The 26,342-nt window shown below is 47.1% G+C and overlaps 1 protein-coding gene across 4 annotated transcripts in view; it reads left to right on the top strand.

Annotated features, from left to right (window-relative positions):
- The window catches only part of DPF3 (double PHD fingers 3), a 258,874-nt gene that overhangs the window by 172,249 nt on the left and 60,283 nt on the right, over positions 1-26,342 (top strand). For 2 of the 4 annotated variants that reach the window (XR_012002230.1, XR_012002229.1), the window contains exons 7-9: positions 3,671-3,808; positions 20,941-21,069; positions 24,032-25,443. Coding sequence is in view for 2 of the 4 variants with exons in the window: in XM_026008532.2 (XP_025864317.1) it covers positions 3,671-3,808; positions 20,941-21,069 (267 nt within the window). In the remaining 2 variants the exon portion in view is untranslated. The remainder of the gene's footprint in view (positions 1-3,670; positions 3,809-20,940; positions 21,070-24,031; positions 25,444-26,342) is intronic. The other 2 variants (XM_026008532.2, XM_072761933.1) reach the window with 1 other exon arrangement.

The raw sequence follows: 26,342 nt of genomic DNA, 5'->3' as shown, positions 1-26,342 counted from the left end.
TGCATGGCCAGGAAGGTCCAGTCACTGTCAATCTTTCTAGGCAACTCCTTGCTGCTTATGCCCACCCCTTTCCACCGATTCCTTCTCTTTAACCTCTCTCCCATCCCGAGATTCTCATTGTTCACATATAGGAAATTAAAACAGCCTCTTGCCACCTTCAAATTCATCTTTTGCATTATAGTCTTAAGTGGAATTTCTAAAATGTAAATCTGAATAAGTCAGTCGTCAGGCTCCAATCCTTCCCTGGCTCCCCATTTTCAGGACAAAGTCCTGCCCAGCTTCCTTGCATATTAGCTCCCTCACGTCCCACTCCTGCCTGCAGTTCCCCCAGGTTGGCCCAGAATTTGCTCTGGTGCCTGGATGCATTTGCCTCCTTTGTCTATCTAGTGATGTTCTGCTACCTTGCAAGCCACAGCTCACCCACCTCCTCCAGGAAGCCCTCCCTCCATACTCAAGCTGATGTGCCGTTCTCTCTTTCCTGGATGCATGTGCACACTGGTGCATTTGTTCTGTTTCCCTCTTTGCTTGTTGACTTGTACGTCTTCTCTACAAGACTGAGCTCCTAGAGGGAGGGAACTGGGGCTCCTTTATCTTTGTCCACAAGGCTGGGCACATATGAGATGCTTAATACACGTTTTCTTGTGGTGATTAAGGAATACCATGGTAAAAGCAGTTGGTGAGAAATGAAGCTCCATCAGGAGAGCTCTGTGTATAGAAATGATAGTTAAGAGGTCTGGTTTCTATGACCTCCATGTACTCTCTGCTTCTGTTTCCCCTAATGACCAGGCACCAGTCTTACCTGGAGGGCCTACCCGCCACTTCCATCCATCCCAAAGGGCAGGTGCACCAGGGTGGGCAGAGTCAAGCCTAAATATATTCATTCTTCCCTTGGAGTGGTTCTTAGACTATAGTGTGCACCAGCTTCACCTGGAGGGCTTGTTAAAACAGATTTCTGGCCCCATCCCCAGAGTTTCTAATTCAGTCGATCTGAGGTGAACCTGAGAATATGCATCCGTAACAACTTCCAGGTGATGTTGAGGGTGCTGGTCTGGGGACTACTCTTCAAGAATCTCTTTTCTAGCAAAAGGGTTTGCTCTAAAAATAATTATCCTCTATGGTGTTGGGGAAGGAGACACGGGAAGCTTTTTGCTTGGGTTTGGTTTTGTAGGTTTAATGACCTATTAGTATGAGATTAATGTGGATAGATGGATCAGATTCTACACACTTCCCTCCTCCCCCATCTTCTGGCTTTCCCACAAAGTATTTCCACGTTCAATTCATAAGCTATTCAATGAATATGTTCTGAAGGTGTAATATGTGAGTTGCAACATAAGGGGTGGTGTTGTTATTAAGATAAATTGGTATGAAACCATCCTTAAGTCCTCCAGTACAGACATAACTATAATTCAAGGAGCTCAAAGAAGAAATGCCTGCTTGGATGGGTCGTGATTCCCTGATGAGTGGAATTGTCCTAGGCATCTAGTATTAGTGGGAATAGAACAATTTAATAAGTAAGACCACATGACTATTAAGATAGTGGAATTCTGTGATTAAGGAAGACAGTGGTAATTGATGCAACAAAATGGCTCAAATGGAATCTGTGGAGTTTATAGTAGTAGGGAGGTCTCCAGAGTCCCCTGAGGCCTCCTCATGGAAATTCTGATATTATTATCCTTATTTTTAATAAACATTTATTCCTCACCAGCAGTATGCTTGGCTACTAAGTGGATTTATATCCCGTGACCCCATAATTTGCTGTTTATTGACCTCAGATCATTGAAAAGGTTAAATAGAAGAAGCCACAAGCAGACCCAGAGTGCACCTCAGGGGCCTCTTTAGGTCCCATTTCCCGAGTCAAATGGAATTGAGATGTGTAGTGCCATTTTATTTTTTTGAAATAGTTACAGCATAGAGAGAGAGAGAGAGAGAGAGAGACACACACACAAAGAGAATGTAAGTAGCCAATTGTAGGACTTGAATTGATAGTCACTAGGTCACCAATGTGAATTTCAGACCCTCATCTTATTAAGAAAGCCCAACCAATTGCTAAATTCCATTGTTTGAGGCCAGAATCAAAGCCCTCTCTTTCGGGGGGGGGGGGTGCAGATCTAAGGTGTGGCAGGCTAAGCTGAAGCCCCTTGCCCCTCGCTCCTCATTTATCGAGCATCTGGGTACTGAGTGAGATATTTTACAAATATTATCTGTAATCCTTCAAGGTAAGTAGTACTACCATCATTTTAGATAAGAAAAAAGGCACAGAAAGACTATGTATTTTGTCCAGTTTCACACAGCAAAACTCCGTTCATTTTTGGAAGTCAGCATAACCATAAAATCGAAACATGGTAAAAGATAGTTCAAAAATTCTAGATTTATCTCAAGTGTGAGTATAGATCCAAAATGCAAGATTAGTAAGTAGAATGCAGCAGTTTATCAGGTAGATAATACACTCTCACCAAATGGAGAGCATTCTAGGAATATAAGAATGGTTCAATAAGAAGAAACATTAGGAAATCAACATAATTCACCATATCAACAAACTGAAGGAGAGTCATATACTAGTAGATGCTCAAAGGCTTATCAGATTCTCCTGTAATAAAACTCTAACCCAGGGATAAGAGGAACTACTTCAATTTGATAAAAGCTAAAAATTAGCCACATGGATCATTCTAAACAGTGCCACTAAATCCAACTTCATTAAAAGTGAGGGTGATCTGGTCTTAAGCCATTTAGGTGGATTTCTGCTTCTCAGGTACTGGTCAGCCAACCAATGGAACTGCTTCCTTTTCTTCTTCTGTGCCCCACAGAACCATGTTTATGTTGCTTAGTGCTCTCATCTCATACCCTCCAAGTGAGAGGTTGTGCTTGTGAGGACACATTCCTAGATTTTGGGTACAGGAGGCTAGGATATGGGAGGCTCCCTGGGGCATTAAGGACTTAAGCTCTTGGTTGCCACAACTACCAATGATGGCTTGGCTTCATGGTTTTTATGGCAGGAGTGGATTGTGTTTTTCTGGCACAAAAGCACTGCGTGATACAACAAAAATATTATCTGTATAAAGCTTTTGCACTTTATACGGAGCTAATCACAGCCCGGTGGAAGGGGCATTGCATGGAATCCAGGAGACCTGGGTTCTAGTGGCTCTGCCACAACTAGCTGTGTGTTCCTTAGGCTTTCTGGGCCTCACTTGCCTCATCTGGGCTGTGGGATGTTGGACTGGATGGACTACCAGGGCTCTTTGACCTCAAAGTTACAATAATCATCACCCCTACTGCGTGCCTGGCACTGTTATAAGTGTTCTGCATAGAGATTAACTCATTCCAACAACTCTATGAGTAAAATACTATTATTATTCCCATGTGTCCTCTGAAGAAACTGAGGCACAGAGAGGATAAGTGACTTGCCCAGGGTATCACAGATAGGAAATGATGGAGCTCTTACACAGTTCAGCTTCCATCCTTTATTTTTCTGGTTTTTCTTTTTGGGCCAGTATTGTTACTGTGGTGTTGGTTCTGTCCAGTGGGATAAAGGTTATTCAGGGGGTGAGACATTTTTTAAGGGAAACCCAGATCTGGGATAGATGGATGGGAGTCACTGCCTGGGAGAATTATGGCAGTAACTGCAGAGGTTGCTAATCGTTGCTTTTTTCCCCTCTTCTCTTTTCCTGTCTAGTCTGCGGCAAGCGCTACAAGAACCGGCCAGGACTTAGCTACCACTACGCTCACACTCACCTGGCCAGTGAGGAGGGGGATGAGGCTCAAGACCAGGAGACCCGCTCCCCGCCTAACCACAGAAATGAGAACCACAGACGTGAGTTCCCAGTTGTTGGGTTGGGGCAGTGGGTGCCCTTGAAGTGGGTGGGGCAGGGCCATAGAGAATTCTTTTCACCTCTGGCATCTTTGGTGACACCCATTGATTGGTTTCAATGTTCTGTGGTGACTTGGCTCTTTTAACCTAGCCCCAGCTGTCCTGTGGGTCATCTGAGCCCCGGGCTTAGACTGAGCTGGGCCAGGAGGCATATCCAGTTCTGTTCCCAGAGAAGGGAGGTGAGCGTTAAGATGGAAACATCCTTAACTGGCCATTGTCAAAGGCCAGACCTATTCCTCTTCCCTCAGTTCCAGAAGTTCCATTAACAGGTACTAACCTGACTTGGGCATAGCCCTTGCACATGTCAGTTTAGATGGACATTTCAAATGTTGCCTTGGCCACCAAGAGATGTAGAATATTCTTGATCTATTGCCTTGGCTGTTGTAGGGGTCATAATTTTGGTGTAAGGCTCTCCTGCCTTCAAAACACTGCCCTTGAGCCTCCATGCTTTTCACTTAGCATGATCTGGGTGCGCTTGTCAAAAACTCAAAATGGGGTGGCATGTTGGAGTTTAGAGCTTGCTTCATGATGTGACTTCCTCTAAATCATTAGGCAAAGACTAATTGCGGATACCATTTATTTTTTATTTTGTTCACAGGATTTGGGGGTAGATGTTCATAGAGTGAGCAATGCAATGTAGTTAAAGGAATCAGACCTTTAAAAATATCCAGACTCTAGGATCTGAGGGTGACTCCTGTGCACTTTGGTCAATCAACTTAGTCAACAGATGTCCATCAGCCATTCCTCAAATGTTTGAAATCATTAACATACTTTGGCCAAGACCTTTCTTGGGATTAGCGTTGGTTTTGCCTAACCCCACGCTCCTTTCTTCATGTAACATTGCCTTCTGTATTAGTGTGCTGTGCTCAGGCTGCCATAACAAAATACCACAGACTGGGGGGCTTAAAGGACAGAAATTAATTTTCTTGCTCTTCTGAAGGCTGCAAATCCCAGACCAATGTGTCATCGGGGTTGGCTCTCTTAGAGATTTCTGTCCTTGACTTACAGGCTTCCGTTCTCTCACTGCCTCTTTACCTGGTGGTCTCTCTGTGTTCACTTACCCTTGTTCTATGTGTCCAAATTTCCTCTTATAAGGCTACCAGTCAGATTGAATTAGGGCCCACTATACCTTAATCACCTCTTGAAAGGCCCTGTCCCCAAAGAGTCACATTCTGAGGCCCTGGGGGCTGAGGTTTCAACATACACATTTTGGGAGGGAACCCAATTCAGCCCCTACACCTTCTTTAGTTCTTACTCACTTGAGGGGTTCAAACCTTTTGTGTGACAGACCCTCATTTTCTTACCTGCTATTGTCATCCAGACAGAACCTGGGAAGCAGGGCAGGAGTGTCTGACAGAGTTGCCCACCTCCCCTTGCCAGCTTCTTTCTGAGTCATGCTGAACTCTCTCTCTCTCCTCCTTGGGGAGAGGCTCCCTTGGTTCAGTCTTTCAGAAAGGAAAATGTGTGTGTGTGTGTGTGGGGGGGCAGCCAGAATTTACACCTCCCTGTTTCTTCTCTTATCCCTTCTCTGATCTGAGTGGCCTAGGCATACCTATTGTCTCTCCCGGCAAGGAGGCCCAGAAAGATCTTTTGATTGGGGTTGCTATCTGGAAAGTATTTATTAGCCATGGTTGCTCTCTCTGAAGTGTTTGTTAACTTGGTATTATTATCCCACTCCCCCCAGTGCTGGCTTATCTTCTTTACATCTCTTCTCAAATGTCAAGCCATTGGGTCCCTGCCTCGCGGTGCTTTACTCATGCAATAGGGTTTGGAATGCTTCTCTTTTGTCTGTGTCTCTTTTGTGTGTGTGCCCAGTGATGGCAACAACAGAGGCAAGTTCCTCCTGGTCCCTAGGTACACTACAGTCCCGAAGAGGATCAAGGAAATCTCTTCCTTAGGCATCCCCACTGGCTCCCCTGTGCCCACACCTGCTGGCTGTTGACATCCAGGGTGGGCACTGGCGTATTTCTTTCTGTCCACCAGGATCTCCTCATGTGCTCTCGGGAGCCAGTGTTTTCTGTCTCCTGATATTTTCACCCTGAGGCCAGATGGCTCTGCTTAGCCTGGAAGTGGTGTCTCTCCTCCTCCTCCTCGATGGAGATGTGTTCTCGGCCTGGCTGCATGTTCTCTACCCTTCCCCTCTCACCTACTGATGATAAACTGAGTTCTTCAAAAAAGCTCATCAGACGACCCATGACAAACTGAGTTCTTCAAAAAAGCTCATCGGATGACCCAAGGGTTTTAAGCTGCATAGAAAAGAATAGATGTCCCTGGGTTCATCTGGGGCCTCCTTACATGAGGAAAGTTCCAGAACTTTCACAAACACCTTTTAATAACATCTGCTCACAATGCCTCTGAGAACTCTGGGATTAACTCCAATTTTGCTAGCAAGGAGAGTATGGCAGGAAGGCCCCCCGATCCACAGAAGCCATCCCTTCCCTCTTCCCCAGTTTCTCTGAACAAATCTAAGAGACAGCAGCTCTTCCCAGGTTCTCTGCACCACGCATGCCACCAATCTGTTTGCTGCTCCGAATGTCTGCTCTGTTCCCTCCCACATTCCCCTGGTGAACAGCCCCCCAACCATTTTCTCGTGAGCGCTAATTGCCAGCATCATTAATACCCAGTCATTAGCTGCTCCCACTGTTTGGGGTGGGGGTGGGCTCCCATCCATCCTGCCCCTAAATGCCACTGGGGCTGTGTGGTGAATTGAATGCGACAGCTCTGCAGCGTCTAAGGTCCCAGCTTTGTGATCCTTCCTTGGCAAGGCTTTTGGGCATAGGGGCAGGGTTGGGGGGGGGGGGTTGGGCAGGGGGAGGAGGGAGGCAGGAGAGCTGAATCCAAGAGGCTAATCTGCAGTCCCTCCAGGAAAAGTTCTGGACGCCAGCGAAGTGGGAATGCTGACTTCTCCCTCTTTAGCAGAGCTGCAGGGTGGCCCAGCTGCTTGTGAGCCCATGCAGGCCGATGGGAAAAACAGCCCTACAGACTCAGGAGTTTTCTGTGGCGTGGGCATCTGCGCTTGCTTGCACCACCTGCAGCAGTAGAGACCTTTTGACTTTGGTCCGCCTGCTGTCCCTTGCCACACCCCCTGCCTGCGTCTCCAGCCAAGCGGCTGCTCACACCCGTGCCTGCTATGGGGCACAGCGGAGTGCTGGAGCCAGCACTGACCTCCCCTCGCCCCCAGCCCTGGCCGCCAGCTCAGCAATCGACTGCCCCTGCAGTCCATGTTTTCTCGCCTTTGTTCCTTTCCTAGCCGCTCATTTTCTCCTGAGTATACACTTCTTGTCTCTTCTGCAGATTTGTCCCCTTTCCTTCATGCCCTTGCCTCTCTGCCTCAACGCCTCAATGGTAGGCAGCCCTGGGATGCTTGGAGCTTGAGCACTCACCTTGGGAGATGGTACTTTCCTGATGGGGTCTTCCCCACCTAAGCCGCCACCCTTCCCCTCTCTGTGTGAGGCTGGATTTTTCCTCCTTCTTGCATTTTTCCGACCACCTCTTTCTGCTTTATACAAATGAAATCATCACGTATATGTACGTGTGTGTGTGCATGTGTGTGCATGTACATGCAGGTGCACACACACATAGACCACATGTATATGAATAAAAGGAAGGAGGACTGGGGCAGGTGAAGCCTCTGCGTGGTACCACTCAAAAGCATTCTCTCTCTCTCTTTCTCTTTTTGGTAAATATTTACTTCATTTTAAAATATTTTATTTATTTGAGAGAGAGAGAGAGAGAGCATGAGCACCAGCTGGAGGAGGGACAGAGGGAGAAGGAGAAGCAGACTCCCCGCTGAGCAGGGAGCCTGATATGGGGCTTGATCCCAGGACCCCAAGATCATGACCTGAGCCAAAGGCAGATGCTTATTTATTTATTTAGAGAGACCCCTATTTATTTATTTTAGATAGAGAATATATGAGACAGAGCAGGAAGAGGGGTGGAGGGTGAAGGAGAAGGAGGGGAAATCTCAAGGAGACTCCCCACTAAGCATGAAGCCCAACATGGGGCTCAATCCCATGACCCTGAGATCATGAACTGAGCCAAAATCAAGAGTCAGATACTTAACTGACTGAGCCCCGCAGGCACTCCTCTCAGAAGCATTCTCTCGTGACTCCTGAAATGCCACCTTGGTAAACCATCCCAGTGGGGCCAGGATAGCAGAGAGAATTGGATTAACATTTGAAACCCTTTGACCCATGCCCATAATGTCAAAACTCTTCTTGAATTTCCTTTTATCTTCTATGCACAGTGGGAATCTACCAAAGATGATATTTTCAAGGTACTTTTATGAGGTCCTGGACATGAATGGAAAAGCTGTGTAAATAGATTCAGTCTAATACATTCATCTGTCCATCCATCCATCTATCCATCCATCCATTGGTTTAGTATCTTGTGCCAAATGTTGCCTCAAGCCCTGTCCCTGAGGAGCTCACAGGCTTGAAAAAGAGTGTGTAATGGAGTACGTCTAGACTAGGAAGGACAAAGAGCTCAAGGGCGCAGTACACTTTCTACCCCTTAGGGTAGTAGTGCTCCTGGTGTAGCAAAAGAATCACCTGAGAACTTGCTGGAAATGTAGATTTTTGACTTCACCAGACCTGAAACAGAGACTCTGAGGGCGGGGATGGCAATCTGTGTTTTATAGGGCTTTCTGGTACATGCAAAGGCTTGAGAACCATTGCATTAGGGGATTTCCAAAGACCTCACTGAGGAGGTGACATTCAAGTTAGCTCTGGAAGAATGAAGAGGAATTTCCCAGGAGGGAGAGGGCTTCCCAGGTAGAGGCAAAAGTGGGAGGTAGAAATAGCACAATGCCCCAGACAAGTGATAGTGGTTGGGTCTGACAGTAGCACTGGAAGAAGGTGGGAAAGTGAGTGGGAGCCACTGTTGGAAGAACCTTCTATGCCAGGTCATGTAGCTGGCAACCTGTGTGAAGAGGAGAGCCACAGTAGCTATTACTAGAAGGCAAGGACAGATGATTTATAGAGAAATTTATTTGACAGAATATTAATTGTTATATGGTATATCTCTTTTACCTAATAGCATAAATGAGTATAAAATGTTCTCTGTAACACACTTAGAGCTCCTAAGAGGGAAGTGCTTTCTTAAAATATGGATCTATAAAATTTATTTCAAGTCTGTTTCTCAGGTCTATGGAATGGAAGTTGAGTTGTCCTAGGTCCTGGGAGGTGTCAGTCTTCTGCATAGTGACAGTGTGCCTGGCACATAGCTGGGCTTTCAGTATCAGCTGAGAGAAGAAAAGACCCCACCCTACTGTGCCTTTGGAGGGCATGTTGTACTCTGCAGAACTGGAAGAGGAGAGCTGAGTTGATTAAGGGTAATGTCGGCTGATTAGATAATCTGAAAATTAGTCTGATAATGTGCAAATTACCTAAAAGAAGTATATGATGTCATTGCTACACTGATGGGAAAGATCTAACAGACGTTCCTCTCCTGACATTCCTGTCCTCTAGCATATGGCCTGGGGGCAACGAGGAGAGCTTTAAGAGAAAGAGTGAAAATTGCCTTTGACACAAGCTTAAGGATTTCGGATCACTCTGAAGGTGTCTGGAAAACCATAAAGCGCACACAATGCACCACTTACCAACCTTGATGCAGGAAATTCAGGCTTTGTTCCGGGGGGGAGAGAGGAAAATTCAGATACAGGGCTCTGTCCGGAAAAGTGAGCTGCTACTCACCTCCTGAAGAGCAGATTTGGAAGCTAACAACAGGTGTTCTTCAGGTGAATTATTATTTAACTAAACAGTTTGCAAAGCAAGGGAAGAGAAACGTGAGGGGTCGCCCTGGCCTTGAGGATATACTTGGAGTTAATTTTTCAGACCTTTCAGCTGGGAGAATGGCAATGGAATTGGCCAGGCTAGAGTGTGAGTCATGACCCTGCCACTCAGCCATCTTGTGTCTGTGTGAATGTGGGTCAGTTACTCACACTTCTTTGCTCCTTTGTTGCCTCATCTGTAAGATGGAGAGAATAACCGTATTGACCTCATGGGGCTGTCGTGAGTCTTCAGCGAGATGATGTGGGTGTTTGGCACCATGCCTGCACATTGCGAATGTGGATATCCCATCTCTGTGCCATTCGGACCAACAGAGCATGTCTATGACCACAGATGGTTAATCTGAGTCAGGGCCCGTCTGTGGCTGTGTGATACCAGGAAGCTAACTGCCTGTGGGGGTCTCATTGGCATCAGGCATAGCCATCAGAGCCCAGCCTGGCCCTGGCACATCCTTTTCTAAACCTTAGATGTAGGACAGCAATCCTTCTGTACAGTCTAAACATGAGTATTTATTGAGCATTTACTGTGCATGTGCTCATTTGTGGGACTAAGTATAATTGGGCCTCTAAAAAAGCCTAACATGTGGTCTTAGCCCTAGGACAGTTTCTGGTTTAATTGGGGAAATAAGATGGATGCAGGAAACCCAGCAGGAGGAAGCTGTGGAGTAGAATCGAAGCAGTATAGCTTTGCTGTATTTGCCATCCCATTTCCCCAGGACGGGGCATCCACCCACCACTCGCCTTTCTGGGAGCCCCCTTTATTTCTCTCACATTTTGGGCCTACTTATCTAGAATGTTCTGGATTGAAGTATTGCATATCCTGAGTAATGACAATGATAATAATACCTGCTGACCTTCCTTGAATGTGTCAGACACTGCGCTAGGCATGCCACATTTCTCGCCTTCATTCCTTGTAGCAGTCCTGTGAGTAAGGTAGGTGCTGTGTCCCCTGGAAGACACCAAGGTACATAGACTCCAACTGATGTGCTCCTGGACATGGAACGTGAATGTGAATTCTCCTGTCATGTGTCCCTTCTTGGGAAACTTCTTTAGGCCTCTGATTTTTTCTCCCTGCCTTTATCAGAAATAAAATTTTTTTATAAAGGAGGAGAAAGTGGGGGAAGAAATGCCAGAAAGCCTACTAGGTGCCAGGTACTTCACATGCATCATCTCATGTAAGGTTTATAGCCCAAACGGCATGTGCTGTGACTCTCATTTTGCAGAGGAGGAGACTGAGGTTCAGAAAGTTTGCATCACTAACCCAAGTCACATGGTTACCAAGATTGGGAAGCTGACATGTGAATGTGCTTAAATTGGACACGATTCAATTAAGTCAGGACACTGGAACCTCAAGTGATGGATTCTAATCTCAAAGATGGGATCTTTTACTTGTAGTCCAATTGTGAAGTGCATCATAGCACACAGAGGCTTTTTGAAAGAAATGAATGTATTCATGGGCACTTATCTGGGACTGCCTAATAAAATACCATAGACTAGGTGGCTTAAACCATAGGGACTTATTTCTCACAGTCTTGGAGACTGGAAGTCCAATATAAAAGTGCTGATGTGTAGGTGTTTGGTGGGGATTCTCCTCTTGGGTTGGAGGTGGCCATCTTCTTTCTGTGTCCTCGCAGGGCTTTTCCTTGATATATCATGGTAGAGAGAAGCAAACTCTCTAGTGTCTCCTCTTCTTCTTTTAAAGATTTTATTTATTTATTCATGAGAGACACAGAGAGAGAGGCAGAGACATAGAGAGAGGGAGAAGCAGACTCCCTATGAGGAGCCTGATGTGGGACTTGATCCCAGGACCCCAGCATCATGGCCTGAGCCAAAGGCAGACACTTAACGACTGAGCCACCCAGGCATCCCTAGTGTCTTTTCTTATAAGGACCCTAATCCCGCCATCCTCATGACCTCATCTAAACCTAACCACCTCCAAATACCATCACATTGAGGGATAGGGTTTCAAATGTGTTTTGGGGGAGACACAATCCAGTCCATAGGAGGCACATCTAATCTTCAAAGTGAACTTTAGCTTTTTGTGGTATTATGTGAACACCCCCATTACAAATACGGCCTGAGAGTTTAATTCGTCAATGAGTCTTACTCTAGAAAAAAAGTCACACGTCACTTAGTTCAATAATTTTCCTATATCTCTCTCTCATTTGTGTCTCGCTGTCTTTCCTATCCTAGCTCTTCTATATATCTCTTTCTGATCCTGTTCTTGAAAAACAATAATGCTGTGCCTAAAGTGAAAATCCTAGGATTCATCCTTGCCTTTATTTTCCTTCACCACCTGTTATCAGCTTCTCCTCCAAAATGTATTCCAAATCTGTTTTCCTTTCTTCATCTCCTGGCCTCCACCAGCATCTGCTTGGGTCACTGCAACTTCTTTATTTGGTCTGTCAGCCTATTTTTACTCTGTGGAGTAGCCAAAGGGGTCTTTTTATTTATTTTTATTAAAAACAATTTTTTTTTAAAGTAGGCTCCACACCCAGTGCAGAGCACAATGCAGGGCTTGAACTCACAACCGTGAGATCAAGACCTGAGTGGAGATCAAGAGTTGGATGCTTACCCAACTGAGCCCCCCAGGCCCCCCAGGTATTTTTAAAGTATAAAAGATTATACCATATTCCACTCTCAAAACTTATATCACACTTGAATATGATCCAAACTTCTCACCTTGAGGGCCTGCATTTTTCTCCTCAAAGTGTGATCAGCAGCTTCAACATCAGCTGGGACTCCGGTGACCCACTCATCCAGGTTTGCCCAGGACATTGCCAGTTGTAGACTGGAAGTCCTGTGCCCTGGGAACCCCTCAGCGCCAGGCAAACCTAGACGGTTGGCTACCCAGTGGGGGAGCTTGTAAGAAATGTGGAATCTTCAGCTCTAAGCCAGACCTATGAATCCTACTCTGAATTTTAGTGAGATGCCTAAATGGTTTCTTTGCGTAGCACTCGAATTTGAGAAGCCCTGAACTCCAGGGCCTGCCATCTATTCTGACTTAACTTCCCTCAGGTATGTGGTTTCTGTGCCCACGGTGGGTCAGAAGCAGGTGGGCCTGGGCTACACTGCCTAGGTTTAGAGCCCATGTAGCTGCTTACTAACATACGACGTTAGACAAACTATCTAGCTGCCTTGTGTCATGAGTATCACCTACGTAAAATCAGAACATCTGCGCATCTATCTCATAGGGTTATGTGAAGATGAAGTAAGTCCATTCATTAACGGAAAATGTGTGTGATGCACATGTGGCATGAGAGCAGTGATTCTCAAGCTTGAGCGCATTAGAATCACCTGTTTCTCAAAACAGAGACTGCTGGATCCTACCGCAGGATTTTGGATTCAGTAGGTCTGGTGTGAGGGGCCTAGAATTTGCATTTTTAACAAGTTCCCAGGTGAACCACTGCCTTAGAGAAATCCACCTTTTGGAGACCGATGTTCATTTTTTTTCTTTTTTTCTTTTGGATTCACCAAATTGGATAACTGGCCAGGAACCAGGTCGCACTGTTAAATCCAGGGGATAGACTAGGTTTTCACTCTTTTCTAAGGCTCGGTCCTACCATGGCAAACGTGTCTGTGGCTCCCAGCACCTGCTTCCTGGCTTGCTTTCTGGGTATGTCCCCTGTCTGGGCTCTCATCCCTGGGCTGGGCTGACTCTTCCGCTCTGTGATCTCTTGACTTGGTCCTCATCCTTAGGTCGTATACTAGAGGCACATCCTTTGCCTTTTCTTGAGTACTGCTTTTCAGTCTGAGAGACCTGGAAAATGCTGGTCCACGTGGGCTGCTGGGTTGACATAGCTGAGTCTGCTGGAAGTGGTGGCGAGGAGGGGTGGAGAGAGGCAAGGCTGAGCAAGAGACAAAGGGGACTTGCTGAATTCTAATATCCCAATAATAATATCCTGACAACTTAAACGGACGAGGCATCCTGCTCTAAAGCACAGAGATGTCCTGCGATTCTCAAAGGGGAATGACACCACTTCATTCAGAGCTCTGTTGACATAGTTACTCTCAGATTAAACGTTTTTCCCTTCAACTGACTCATTTGGTGGCAATAACAAGTTGCTATGCCAGGCCATGAACTGACCCACATGACCTTCCACTGGAAAATTGAAATATCTTCTTGTGCTTTCCCTAATCAGCACTGCCAAGAGTAATCAGCTTTGCTTGGTCTTTCCCTCGCTTTTCCGAAGCATCAGTGACAGACTCGAAGTTGCCAGCCTAAGGCTGGAGCACAAAGGACATTACGGAGGAGTCATGTGACCACCCAGCCCCAGAATCGGGGATGTGGTATCCGAATGCCTGGCAAATCACTGCTCTTACCAAATACGTCCTGACATCGATGCAAGCGGACATGGTTTCTGTTTTTATGGCACATTGTTTAGGAGCAAATATTCTTAGGGTGTGTGTCCAACGGTGTGAATTTTGTACTCCATAAAGATGGAGGAAAAGAAGGTAGATGCAAGGAAGGGTGGAGTGGCTGCCACCACATTTAAAAGAGCTGCTCAAACACAGAGTAAGGCAGCCTGTCTTCTCTCCAGCTGTTGCGAGGCCCCTGGGGAGAGGCCCTCAAATATGGGGTTCAAGGGGCTCTGGGGCCAGCTGAGCCTGGGAGTTCTTAACTCCTCCCATCCTGGTTTTCCAAGAAATGCCTCAGGGAGAGGATCCCAGAGAGCGGCTGGCCCATGGGCTTTCTCCAACCACAGGGATAAAGGGACTCTGATGGGTCCCCACTTACTTCTGTTGCTCCCTCTTTCTGTCCCCGTGATGAACAGGACTGGTGCTGGCCGTGCCTTAGAATGGTCTCTCGGTACCCGGGGGACATTGACATCCATTCAACTCCTAGTCTTTGACTTCCCTTTGCCTGAGTTTTTTCTTTCTTCCAAAAGCCCGTGGGAAGATGGTCCGTCCTCTTGTTAAGTATTTACTGCCAGCGCTGGGTCCATCACCGGGCTGGGTGCTGGGGATTCCACCAGTAAGGATGCTGCTCCGGCCCTCAGGGGGCTCAGGGGCCAACAGGGACAGAGACACGGCCACGCACACGGCACAGGGGGCTGAGTTCCTCTGGGTTTGGAAGACCTCACTTTTCTCATCCTTCCTTCACCCCATTATAATCATTGAATCATAGGCCAGAAGGGACCTTATGATGTCACCTAGCCTATTCTCCAGCCTCTAGCTAGGCATGCGCTCCACCCCGGGGGCCCGGGGAAATCCTCAGAGCAGCACGCTCCTCCTCCGGTGCCTTTGTTGGACCCGCTTCGCTCCCAGCTTTCCTGCAGCATGCTCTGCCCTTTCAGCTCTTTTCTTTCTCACGTTGTCCCGAACAACACAGACTGTGGCCAATTTCGGTCCATCCATAAACTTGAAGACTTATTAAATCAGCCCTTGGCCTTCCGTTCTCCCGGCAGACGATCCTCAGTGCCTGGAATCACTCTGCATTAGCAGCCCTGCCTCCTTCCTCCTTACCGCACATTCACTTTGTCCCCAGTGCTGGGTGACACGATGGCCCATGAGGGAGAGCGAGTTCTCTGCCTGTTGAGGACTCTGGCAGCCTCATGGGCAAGTGTGTGTGTGTGTGTGTGTGTGTATATGTGTGTGTTGGGGAGGGGGTCACTGGTGTCTACTTCCCTGCTGGGCTCCCCAGTCCCCTTGCCTTTCCACATTCAGGGAGGTAAGCATCATTTGTCTTCCTTCTGGAGCGCTGGGGTGGGGCTTGAGTTGCTGTTAGTGGCCAAAAAGAACAGGCCTGAATGGAATCCCAACATTTTTATTCCTTGGATCTGTAGGATTTATTTTTTCATCAGTTCTAGGGAAGCAGTGAAAAAAGGTGTCAGGCCTTGGGGATAATTTATATGAGTAAACACGTAAGGAGTAGGGTGAGCAAGAGCATGAGAATTAAGGCCATTTATCCAGGCTTTGAGGCTCTGTTTGCCCTCTGGTCCGGCCTTCCCCACAGTCTTTATCTTACTACCTTAACCCTCTCCTTGCTCTGCTCCGCCTGGGCCTGATCTCGGTGCAGCTGCCCCAGTGCCCGCCGCTGCCCGCCCCTCCCGAGGCCCTCATGGAAGGCTGGGTCCAGGCTAGCAAGATGTGGTGGTGGCCTCCAGCTGAGGCCTGCTCACTGATTCCCCTGATTCCGCAGGGAAGGCACGTTGGCTTCCACCCTCCCTCCTCTCGCCCAGCCGGTCTCCCGCGTGTCCTGCGTGGCCAGCCTGGGGCTGCCTTTCTGCATTCCCTCTTTCCTCTCCCCTTTTCTTCCCTCCGTCCTTCGAAGATGCGCTCTGCACAGCCAAGTGGCACCGGCTAGGATGCTTTACACTTGAGAGATGAAGTAATAACAGGTGGCAAGACCAGAGGCTGCCGGAGCCCAGGATTCCGGTTGCCATGGAAACAGGTCAGCCCTGTGGACGGATGGGAACTGTCAGCCAGTGGAGGGTGGTGGGGGAGCAGTGAGAGGGGTGAGGAGAGGCTCAGCTCCTCCTGGAGGGCTTTTCTCACCATGCCCCCCCCCCCCACATCCCAGTTCCCCAAGGGCCACACACCCCAACTCGCGGGCCCTGGAGGAAAGAGCTGCTGGGCTGCGCGGCTGGGTGGCAGGCACAGAGCAGGGCCGCGTGCCTGCGCACACCAGGCCCTGGCAGGCGGTCTGAGCGTCTGCTCAGGATGTGAAGTCATGCTTTTGTGGATGTGCCGTGGGGGAGGCTAAACTTCTGGCATGCTTCCTATTTCCCTAGGACACTTGGGACACAGCTTTGGTCTTGGCAGAACCGGATGAGGGGCTGTTGCTGGTGGCCAGACTGTCCCCGCCACTCCTTCCTTTCATGAGTGGCAGGCATATCGCAGCAGAGATCAGCCCTGTGTGGGTGGTAGTTTTACCAAAGATATGGGGCCTTGTTTGCCATAGACACGTGGCCTGATTGAAGTATACGCTAATACCTTTCCAGAATGACCGCTCATTCTGAGTGTGGTGGTGGGACTATTTGGGGCTTGGCTTTTCCTTTCTCCTGGTTGGATTTGAATGCTCCCTCCCATCTTCTCTTTACTTATTTAGATCTGTGTGTGTTTCTTCATGAACTTTGTTCTTGATTTCCATTCTGTCCCCCCACTTTGTGCGTTTTAGAGCTATCTCCCCCAGGTAAATTCCTAAACTCTTAAGGCTCACTTTATTTTCTCGGCAGCTTCCTTGTATCTCTTATATGATCTTAGTCCATGAACATTAATCAACAGAAAACCAAATCCATCATTATGGACGCTGCCATCGAGATACCACTCAGATCTTTGCCCTCTTGTTGTCTTATTCTATAAAGTGGGACTCAATTTCCCATAAGCAGAAGCAGAATCTCTATTTAAATCCCTCTTGCAAGGTCTGTGTGAGCTTCCTATTTATAGTAAAATCCTTTTTATAATGATCTCATACACGGTACCAGGAAATTGCTCATGGCTGGGTCAGGCCATAGGCCAGTATAGCTGTGGTGTAAGCTTTACTTAAAAAAATTCCTTCCAGAGCCTCTGAATTCTCTGGAGAAGTGTTTTCACAGAGTATGTGGCAATAAACAGGATCACCCAGTATAGATTACTGTGGTAGGGACATTAAATTTAAGTTCAAAGGGAATTTCTGCTTTTATCAGGCCAATCTCAATCATTTTTATCCCTTTGGGCTTCCTAAATGACGTATTGGGTGAATCAAGTTGACTCTAAGGGGATTTATGAAATATTTTGTATGCAAGGTATGGCCAGGAAGTGTTTGTCTCTGGATTTTCCAGGAGGCAGAGAGTCTCTGGGGACATAGACAACCCAGGGGTGAAGCCAGCCCCATAATCTCTTTGGGTTTTAGTTACCTCGTCTTCAAATAATCCCCACTTTACAACGTTTTTGTGAGAATCAATGAAACAACATATGTAAAGCATCCAGCGGAAGATCTGTCACAGTTTTATAGTGTAATAAATGTCTGCTGCTTTTTATTTTCAAGAAACCGTTGAACAAGAGGAAGGCTGAGTGGGTAGGAGCAACCTGGCATCCCCTCCCAGAGACAATGAGTCCTACGCTTCATTATATGAATCTTACGCTTTCTTATATATTTGTGTACAAATGATGTTTCTCCTACCGTGCAAGGGGTATGCTGTTATTCTTCCAGCAACCCAGGACCCTCAGCCACCCACTCATGTTTACTCTGGGAGCTAGACCTGACACCAGGCCAGATGACTGACCAATCAATTTGGACATGGGCTGGCATGTCTCTCTCTGAGGACTTGGGAATTAAGCCATGTAGTGGATGATATTCAGAGCGACAGATAACTCTACCACAGGGAAAGCAAACACAGTGCTCTGTCCCCACTAGGAGGATGTCCCAAGGGTGTCACTGGGCTGTCTACTCACATCTCTGCCATCCTTTTCTAAGCCATTCATCCTACACATTGTGGTGAACCATTTCCTGTGTGCTGGGCATGTAGGTATTCCAGTGATGAGTTAGACATGGTGCCTGACCTGAAGGAGTAGATCATTTAGTACAAGGAGTTGAGGCAGGTGTACACATGTATAAACAAGAGAAGGGTCATAAAATTGATGTCAACAGAGTGTCCTCCCCAAGTTCTGACTGGCCCTTTTAGCTGGGGAATTGGGAGAACTCTATGGGGAAACTCTCACCATGAAACCAATCGTGATTACCGAAAAGTATAAGAGAACCAGATGCAGGAGCTTCTGATTAGTCTCCCCCACACTATTTTACCAAGATGAAAAGAAGCTCTGAACTCACTATTATGAGAAGAGAGTAGGATTTTGCCAAAAATAAAACACAAGTGTTCACTGTCACTTTCTATACTGGGTCATTGCTAGACTAATATGGTACCAGTCCTGACATGTCACAACTCCACACAGTAGGGCCTACAACTGGTGTCTTACTTAGTACCTTCTTTACACCCTTGGCCAGATACTCTGTGTGGCCAGCAGCCAACACAAATGTATGTGGGGATCCTGCTCTGATTCAGTCTTCTCAGAAACTTCTTTTCATTAGATGAATTACATTCTGTTCCTTTGGTCTTTTTACACAGGACCAATTTCTCTATCACTATCTGCTTTGCCCTACTAGACCATTTCTGAATTTTTAATTTCTTGCAGTATTAGAGTCCCTGATTCACTGAGGGCATTCTACCAATGATCTCTTGGTATAAAGAATTACCCAAGAGTTCCTATACTCTATTCTACTTCATCCTTGTAAGTCACAAGGCATACACTGTGTTCGTGAAAACCAGATCCTTTGGTTGCTTAAAGATTTTGTGAAAGGAGAGAAAATCTGACATAATAGGGAGTCCCTAAAAGAACAGGAGAGACAGGTGGTGGGACTGGGGCTCCTGAGACTTTTAGTGGGATGATATACGTGGACTTCTTTGATTGCTTTTCATGCAGGGAAGCTACCTGTGTTGTGACTATCATCTCCCTATTTTCTTTCTAGTTCCTGTCAATCATGAAAGTCAGTTCTAGCTTACACTCAGCCCCCAAAATTTCACGTACCCCTCTTCTTCCTGTTCACCATTTGACTGATTTCTAGAATAGTCTGTGAACGAAAAAAAATCCTGAGTTTATTTGCTTTAGAGACATGCTTGGATTTTCTTACGAGAGTTCTAGAAATGTTGAAGGTGGCACATAAGAGAGAAGGAAGAAAGGAACTTTCTTCTGGTTTGGGGGAATGAGAATTTTAGAGGACACTTTTTGTAGGCGTACTGATTTCAGAGATTATTTGCAAAACCATTCCTTATGACCTGTGATGTCTTTGAGATACAGTGAGTGATGAAGACAAACCCCACACTCAAGAGGCCACAGGGTGTGGCCAGATCCTCCATTTGCCCCCAATAGCCAACACCTTTTTTGCAGGGAATTGTCTGCCTCCCAGAAGATGAAAATCAATGACTTAGAAACTGATTAACCAATCCAAATAGCAACTGATAAATGGATTAACTCTCTATAATGTAATTCTGCAAGCTTTTGTCTTCTGCCTTCCCCAGGTAAGTTTTTCTATTCCTGGAGGCAAAGCAGAGGCATGGAGGAAGCAAAGGCCAGAGGGAATCATATTAAAGTGGGTGAATCCGTTTATCACTTACTGTCTGGATGGTATTTCTGCTCACATATCTGCTTCCTTTTACAGATTTGTACCCTACGGGACCCTGATTAATGTTAGCCAGTAAATAATGAAAGATAGCAGCAGACATTGGGTATAGCGAGGAGGAAGATACCCCTGTGGTTTAGGCTGATCCCATAAACAGGCAGACTTTTCTTCTTAGTTGCAAACAGGGAGTGTTCATGTGACAAAGAAATCTCCACAATAGGGATCGAAAAACAAGAGAATGGAAGCGTTTCTCCCCATGCACAGAAACCTGTCCAAGCCTTTTCAGCCAGCCCCTAGGAAGTGAGAATGATTTCAGTGCTTGAGAATATGTGCCGTTCTCACAAGCTTCATTTTTAAGATCATGTCCTGAGATTTTTCTTTGCCTTTGGATAAGGACCTTCAGCAGGGGTGGCTTACGAAGGTCTTAAGCCTCAAGGCACACTCACTAACTCACCATTCAACCTTTCTTTGGCATGAGGCTGAGCTAAGTGTCCAGGTCTGATTCTAGGTCCTTGAGGTCTGCTGATTAACTAGTCCTGAGTTCTCTCCATCCCAGCAAGTCTGGACTCTAGGGAGGTGAGGTTGAACGAGAGTGGACACTTGTGTACCTGCCACGATATTCATCAGATTCCCCAGAAGCATCTTCAGAAGAAGCTTCCTGGAAATGCCTACAATCAGTGCTTCTTTGTTTTCATTTTCAGGGCCAGAGGAATATCTCCCTAACAAGAGCGTCTTGCCCAAGGGCAAGGCCTGGGCATGGCCCATTCTCTCTCCCTCTCTCCCCACCACCATTTATGGTTGCTGCCTGGTGTTTGAGACCTAAGTCCTGAGGTCTGGTTGTGCCGGGATGAGAGAAGAGTACTTGACTAGTAGGGCTTTTGGATGCTTTGTGCATCCAGGGAATGGAATCAGAGGAGCAGGGGAGTTTCTGTAAAAATCCAGAGATGGCTTTTGCAAATATTGCAGAAATTACACTAACCTCTGGATGGCTTGCAAGGTATTAGGACTATTGAGCTGAGGAGGATCAAAAAGAAAACAGCCCAATTTAACAACTTGGTTGTAATAAAACCTTGTATCCTGGACTTGATATTCTTCCCGGAGCAGATTCCGCTAAACTGTGGGAGAAAAGGGGCCAGTAGAAACTCGTGCCAGCCTGAAATCAGATTTTTGTTTTCAATGTTTCTATAGCCCAGAAAGGACCGGATGGGACTGTCATTCCCAACAACTACTGTGACTTCTGCCTGGGGGGCTCTAACATGAACAAGAAGAGTGGGCGGCCTGAAGAGCTGGTGTCCTGTGCAGACTGTGGACGCTCTGGTGAGTGTGGCCCCTTCTTGCATCTGTGCCCATAGACCAGGAGCTGTTCCACTTGCATCCCTCGGCCATCTTGTGTGGGGGTTGAAGGGTGGAGTGGAGAAGAGATGGCGGTGATTTTGAGTGGAGAGGAGTTTTCAGGTCATTTTGATGTTTTTCTTCTTTGAGTCTTAAGAACTGGAAGTTATGCCCTGGGATGTAGGAAGAGGGGAAAGTTATGCCCTGGGATGTTGGCTTATTTCTTTGAGGCCTCTCCATGAGGTGGATATTTCTTTGTGTATGTTGTCATGGACAACAGCGAGGTAGTGTTGAAGAAATACCTGGAGACATGGGCCACATGCTTCCTTGTATCGGATGATGTGCACATAACAAAAAGATGTATTTGTTCTATGGATGAGCCCAGGGCACACTGGAAGAGTATGGAAACATGAATATAGAAAGAGCAGCCACATCTTAAACTGTGGGAGTCTGAGACCCCAGGGCTCATGGGCAGCTGCGTAAAGACCACCTTCATTGGCCGCTCATCCCATTTTCTCATATAAAATGGACAAAAGAGACGGGGAAAGGTCAAGGAGCAAAAGGGCAAGTGTTCTCAGGGCTGGTGTGGAGTTGACTTGGCATGTTTTGAAATTTTCGTCTTTGACATCTCCAAGGAGTAAAATGATGAAAACAGATTTTGGTCTCGTTCTCTCATTCTTGAACTGAGTTCAGGCCTTCAAGTTTTGTTCAAGATGTTTTGTTTTGCAATCCTAACCAAACCATTATCTTTGGCTGGTTGTGGTTGGTTGGTGCGACCTATCTTTCACATAGTTTTATGTGCTAGTGAAGCCAAAGCACAAGGCAGGGAGGAGAAAAGATCTCAGCTTCATCTTTAGTCTGACCCAGCCCTGACGAGCAGGTGAGATGCAGTTCAGCTGGGTGGTTGGTGTAGTAGTGAGAAGCCATCACTCCTTCCCATATTTCTCCCTCGGGGTCTTTTCTGCTCCGAGGCCCAGGAGAAGGACTGAGGTGACCGCACCTGGGTTTACTGTAACAGCTCAGTTCTTCCTTTACTTTGCTTGCAAACCTGAACTTTAGTCCTTTTATATTTGGTTTCGGGGTCGGTTAGCGTTCCGGATTGACTTGAGTAGCAAATCAGTAATTGGAAGAGGACTGTGGTCTCCGGTGCACATACCCTCCGCAGTGACCTCTTAAGGACCTGACTGGGTGGCCCATCCATGTTGGTTTGTTTTCCAAACATGATACCTCACGTTGAACTCTTTCCTCTGCCGATGCCAGCTTAGAGGAGAGGGCTCGTGTGGCAGTGCACTCCGGGTTTTGAATACTTAAAAGAACATGAATAGTTTTAAAAATAATTAAAGAAAACGAAATAAGTGACATCCAATTCAGTGTTTTTTTTTACAAGCAAATTATCAGACAAAATCTCTATCGCCAGAAGCCCAGTCACCTGGCGGAGTGATATTCGAGGCTGAGCGCGATGGGCTGCTCCGGGCTGGGGGTGCATTAGAGAGGGCAGCTTCAGAATTGTCCCTGGAGACTGCTCTAATCTTCCCCTTTCCTTCCCTACAATCGGTGGGGTACTTGAATCTGATCCACGGGGAACCAGAAGTGGGCAGCTGGTATTGTCTATCCAAAGCCTCTCTCCTCACAGCCTCTATTCAGCTTTTTATCCCCCCAGGATCTGTCGGCTCCGAGACTCAGGGGCCATTTGATACCAGCCTAGGTGTTCTCGTTGCATTTGCCAATTTTGGTGGATGATGTAGTCAAGGTCTGACTCTGAGGCTCCTGAAATAGTCACTACCTTGGGACTAAACAGGTGGTGTTAGCCCATGAGACATGCTTGTTAAGGCAGGTGGGCGAATACTTCTCTAGGGCCTCCTTGGAGTCCTTCCAAGGAAGAGTGTGAAGCTCAGAAAAACTGTCTTTTCCTTCCCATCTACCTCTGTTTCCGGGGGAGAAAATGAGATTCCTGAAATTGACACCATAAGTGAAACACTGTGACCTCATGGCGGGTGGAGGGGAGGGCGGTCCTGGGGCCCATTTACAGTGTGAAGAAGTTTAAACCCGAGTTTTCTAGATTTCAGGATACTGGATTTTATTAGGCTTTTGAAACCCTGATGTCCTGCCTTTCTAGTGCTCTGAGTTAGATTTGACAACTCTGGACTTTCTGGAGTAACCAAGACCTGGGCTGGAGTGTGTGTGTGTGTGTGTGTGTGTGTGTGTGCGCGCGCATGTGTGTGCACACAGGTGTGCATGTGCCCGCACATGTATGTGGGTGCAGATCACCGAAATTTCCTCCAGTCGTTAAGGAAAACGAGAGACTCGTTTACTGCCTACCACTTATCAGACTTTCCCACTTCTTCTCGCTTTCAGCGCAAATGAACTACATGGTGTAAGGGCAGAATCGAAAGGGTGCCCTAAGAATGGGATTAGAAACGGGTAAAAATAAAAATAAAGCGGACAGAGGCTTAACCACCTCGAATGGGTTATCTGACAGTAATACCTTTGTAAAGCTGACTGTCAAAGTGAAGGACAAACTGTTCAAAGGAACACCAACCGAAACCACCAAAGAAATACCGACCAGGCTTAAAAACCAGCCAGGAAACTCACTGTCCGGGGCGGGGTTGAGCGGGCGTGCATGCGTATGTATGCAGGCGAAGAGGAGAAAGAAAGACCATGGTTGCATCTGTCGCTGTCAGAGCTGTGGACATGTGTATTATGGTAGAGATGATGCCTTTCCGGGTGTGTATGGGGGGGGGGCAGGAATCCTTTTCCCTCGAAACATTGGATTTGTCCCGTTACCCTTGAATCCCTGTCGCCAGGTGATGCACCCAGCTAATCCCTTTTGGTGTGAAATGGTTTTTGATCTTGCTATTAAGAGTAACGTTGTAAGAATGTAATAAGAATATTAATAATGCTGTCTGTTGCTTAACCCATGTGCTGATATATTCATCATACATGTCAGCTCATTTGGGAGGAGAAGGCAGGAAGGAGGAGGCAGCGGCCGCAGCGCGCACCACGGAGGACTTATTCGGTTCCACGTCAGAAAGTGACACGTCAACTTTCCACGGCTTTGATGAGGACGATTTGGAAGAGCCTCGCTCCTGCCGAGGACGCCGCAGTGGCCGGGGGTCGCCCACAGCAGATAAAAAGGGCAGTTGCTAAACCCACGGAACAGACTCTCTGGGCGATTAGCCGTCACCCTCTGACTTTGGTCGTTATTCTGGGTCTGATTTTTTTTTTTTTAAATGAAAGTCAACTTTAGGTTTTCCCTTCATCCTTGCTTTTTCCTCTCTCCTTCCACACACATCCTTCTCCCCCCTTCCCCCCGGTTTTGAGTGTGTACAACAGAAGCACAAACTACTGAAACAAAGCAAAAGGAAAGAGCAGGATTACAGTCCTTCAGAGAGATGGCATCGGGATGTACTGTTTATTTTCCTATTTTCCGTAGAAATGGGAAGTTAGGCGGCTTGTCTCTCTTTGGCGGGGGTGGGGGGATCTTTTTGACACGAGCAGAGTCGATTTCCTCAGTTTTCCTATTTATTGGCAAAACGAAGTGAGGAGGAACATTGGGTTTGGAAACAAAGAGCGAATAACATTAAAGATGATTATTTATGTATTCTAGCTATTATTAGAAATGGACCTTTTTTTTGGAGAGAGAACGAGCGAGAAGGGAAATGAAAGCAATTGAAGTGCTATCCTGCTTGGGAGAGAGCCGCTGGGGGAGGGATTGACTCAAGGACACCTGGTCGGGAGGATTGCCTCGCTGGGAGATGGCACTTTCTGTACCCCACGGAGTGCGTGGCTCCCTACGGCAGACCCCTCCCCATTTCTGCTCCCTGACCTTTCCATCTTCCTCCCTGCTTGCAAGAAAATGTCAGCAGCTCCTGGGAAGTCTGGGCCTCCGCGTGTGGCCTCCCTCCAGCGCCTGGGCCCTGACTGCCAGCCCCTCCTGGGCTCCTCCCCTCCGCCAGCAAAGCCACTGTGGTGTTGTTGCTGGGGTTTTCCTCACTTTCCTCCTGGCGAAGAGCAATTTGCAAATGCAGGAATGGAATATAAACAGAAAGTCATGGACTCAGCAGTGACAAAGCAACCTGAGGCCGCACTCATGGAAGGAAGAACGATACCTCACAGTATATGCCCCTCTCCCCTGGCCCCTATTTACAAACATAAATTCCCGTTGGATGATCAAGTCTCCCGTGTTTCTTCTTCTATTTTTTTTTATAGTGCCCTCCAGGCACTTTGTTTTATGTTTCCAATAGCACCTCCTGAAATAAACCAAAGCAATACTTGCTCAAGGTCCCTGGGGCGATGGAGAAGACCATCCACCTTGTTGGCAGTCCCAAGAATGAACAGCTGTGCCGTCCTAGTCAAAAGGTATGTCTTGGCTGGCCTGTCTTCCAGTGAGGGCAAAACCATCATAGTTGTTTTTTGTTTGTTTGTGTTTTCTTTCTTTCTTTACGTTTCCCCCCCGCTGGCTTGTCTTTGGTTTTCCTGGGTTCACACCACCTTATTAGTGTGGGCGTGGCTACTGGAGTGTGTTCCACCCTGCCCTCTGCTTTCTGTGTGTGCATGCCTATCCAGTGGGCCTGGGCCTAGTGTGGCAACCGAGGCTTGCTTGGAGTACAGGAGGGGCCCTGTGCGGAGAATGATGGGCTTCTGGCTTCTGGCTTCAACCATAAGAGAACATGGCTGGGGAAGTGCTTGGCTAACTCTTGCCTCCTTTGGCTGCACCTGGTGGGTGGAACCCAGGGGTCTGAGGTCGGAGCTGGCTGTCATACTTGGGCGGAATGAGAGAGCGCGGCCACAAGGGGTCTGCATGTCTAGGGTGGGATTCCTTGCTCCATGTACCAACTTACCAGCCAAGGGGGTGAGTCCAAATTAAAGAGGATGTCTCATTAGGAAAACACTCAACGGCACTGATCTGAAGATTCTAAACTTCCACCAAGTGTGGTCAGGGTCTCCGGCCTCCATGAGAGCATAGGTCCAGAGATGTGGGCACTGCCATTTGGCTTGGGTTGGGAGAGCCAAGTAGCCACCCAGGCAACAGACTGCTTGTAAGTGTCTGGGAAGATCTACTTTGACAATCCAGGCTTTGCAAATCTTCACGAATTAGACCTCTCATTAAAATAACAAACCAATTGAACAAAAGCAAAGAAACCCACAAATGGACTCTTTGTGCTTCCCTGGTAGCCTGAGACAGAAAGAACTTCTACTTTTCTCCTGCTTGAAATGTGTAAGTGCTGGCCTGGGCATTTGCTCTCGGTTGTGAGAGA

This window comes from Vulpes vulpes, chromosome 6, assembly GCF_048418805.1.
Source record: "Vulpes vulpes isolate BD-2025 chromosome 6, VulVul3, whole genome shotgun sequence".
NCBI lineage: Eukaryota > Metazoa > Chordata > Mammalia > Carnivora > Canidae > Vulpes > Vulpes vulpes.
This window is presented reverse-complemented; position numbering and strand designations above follow the sequence as displayed.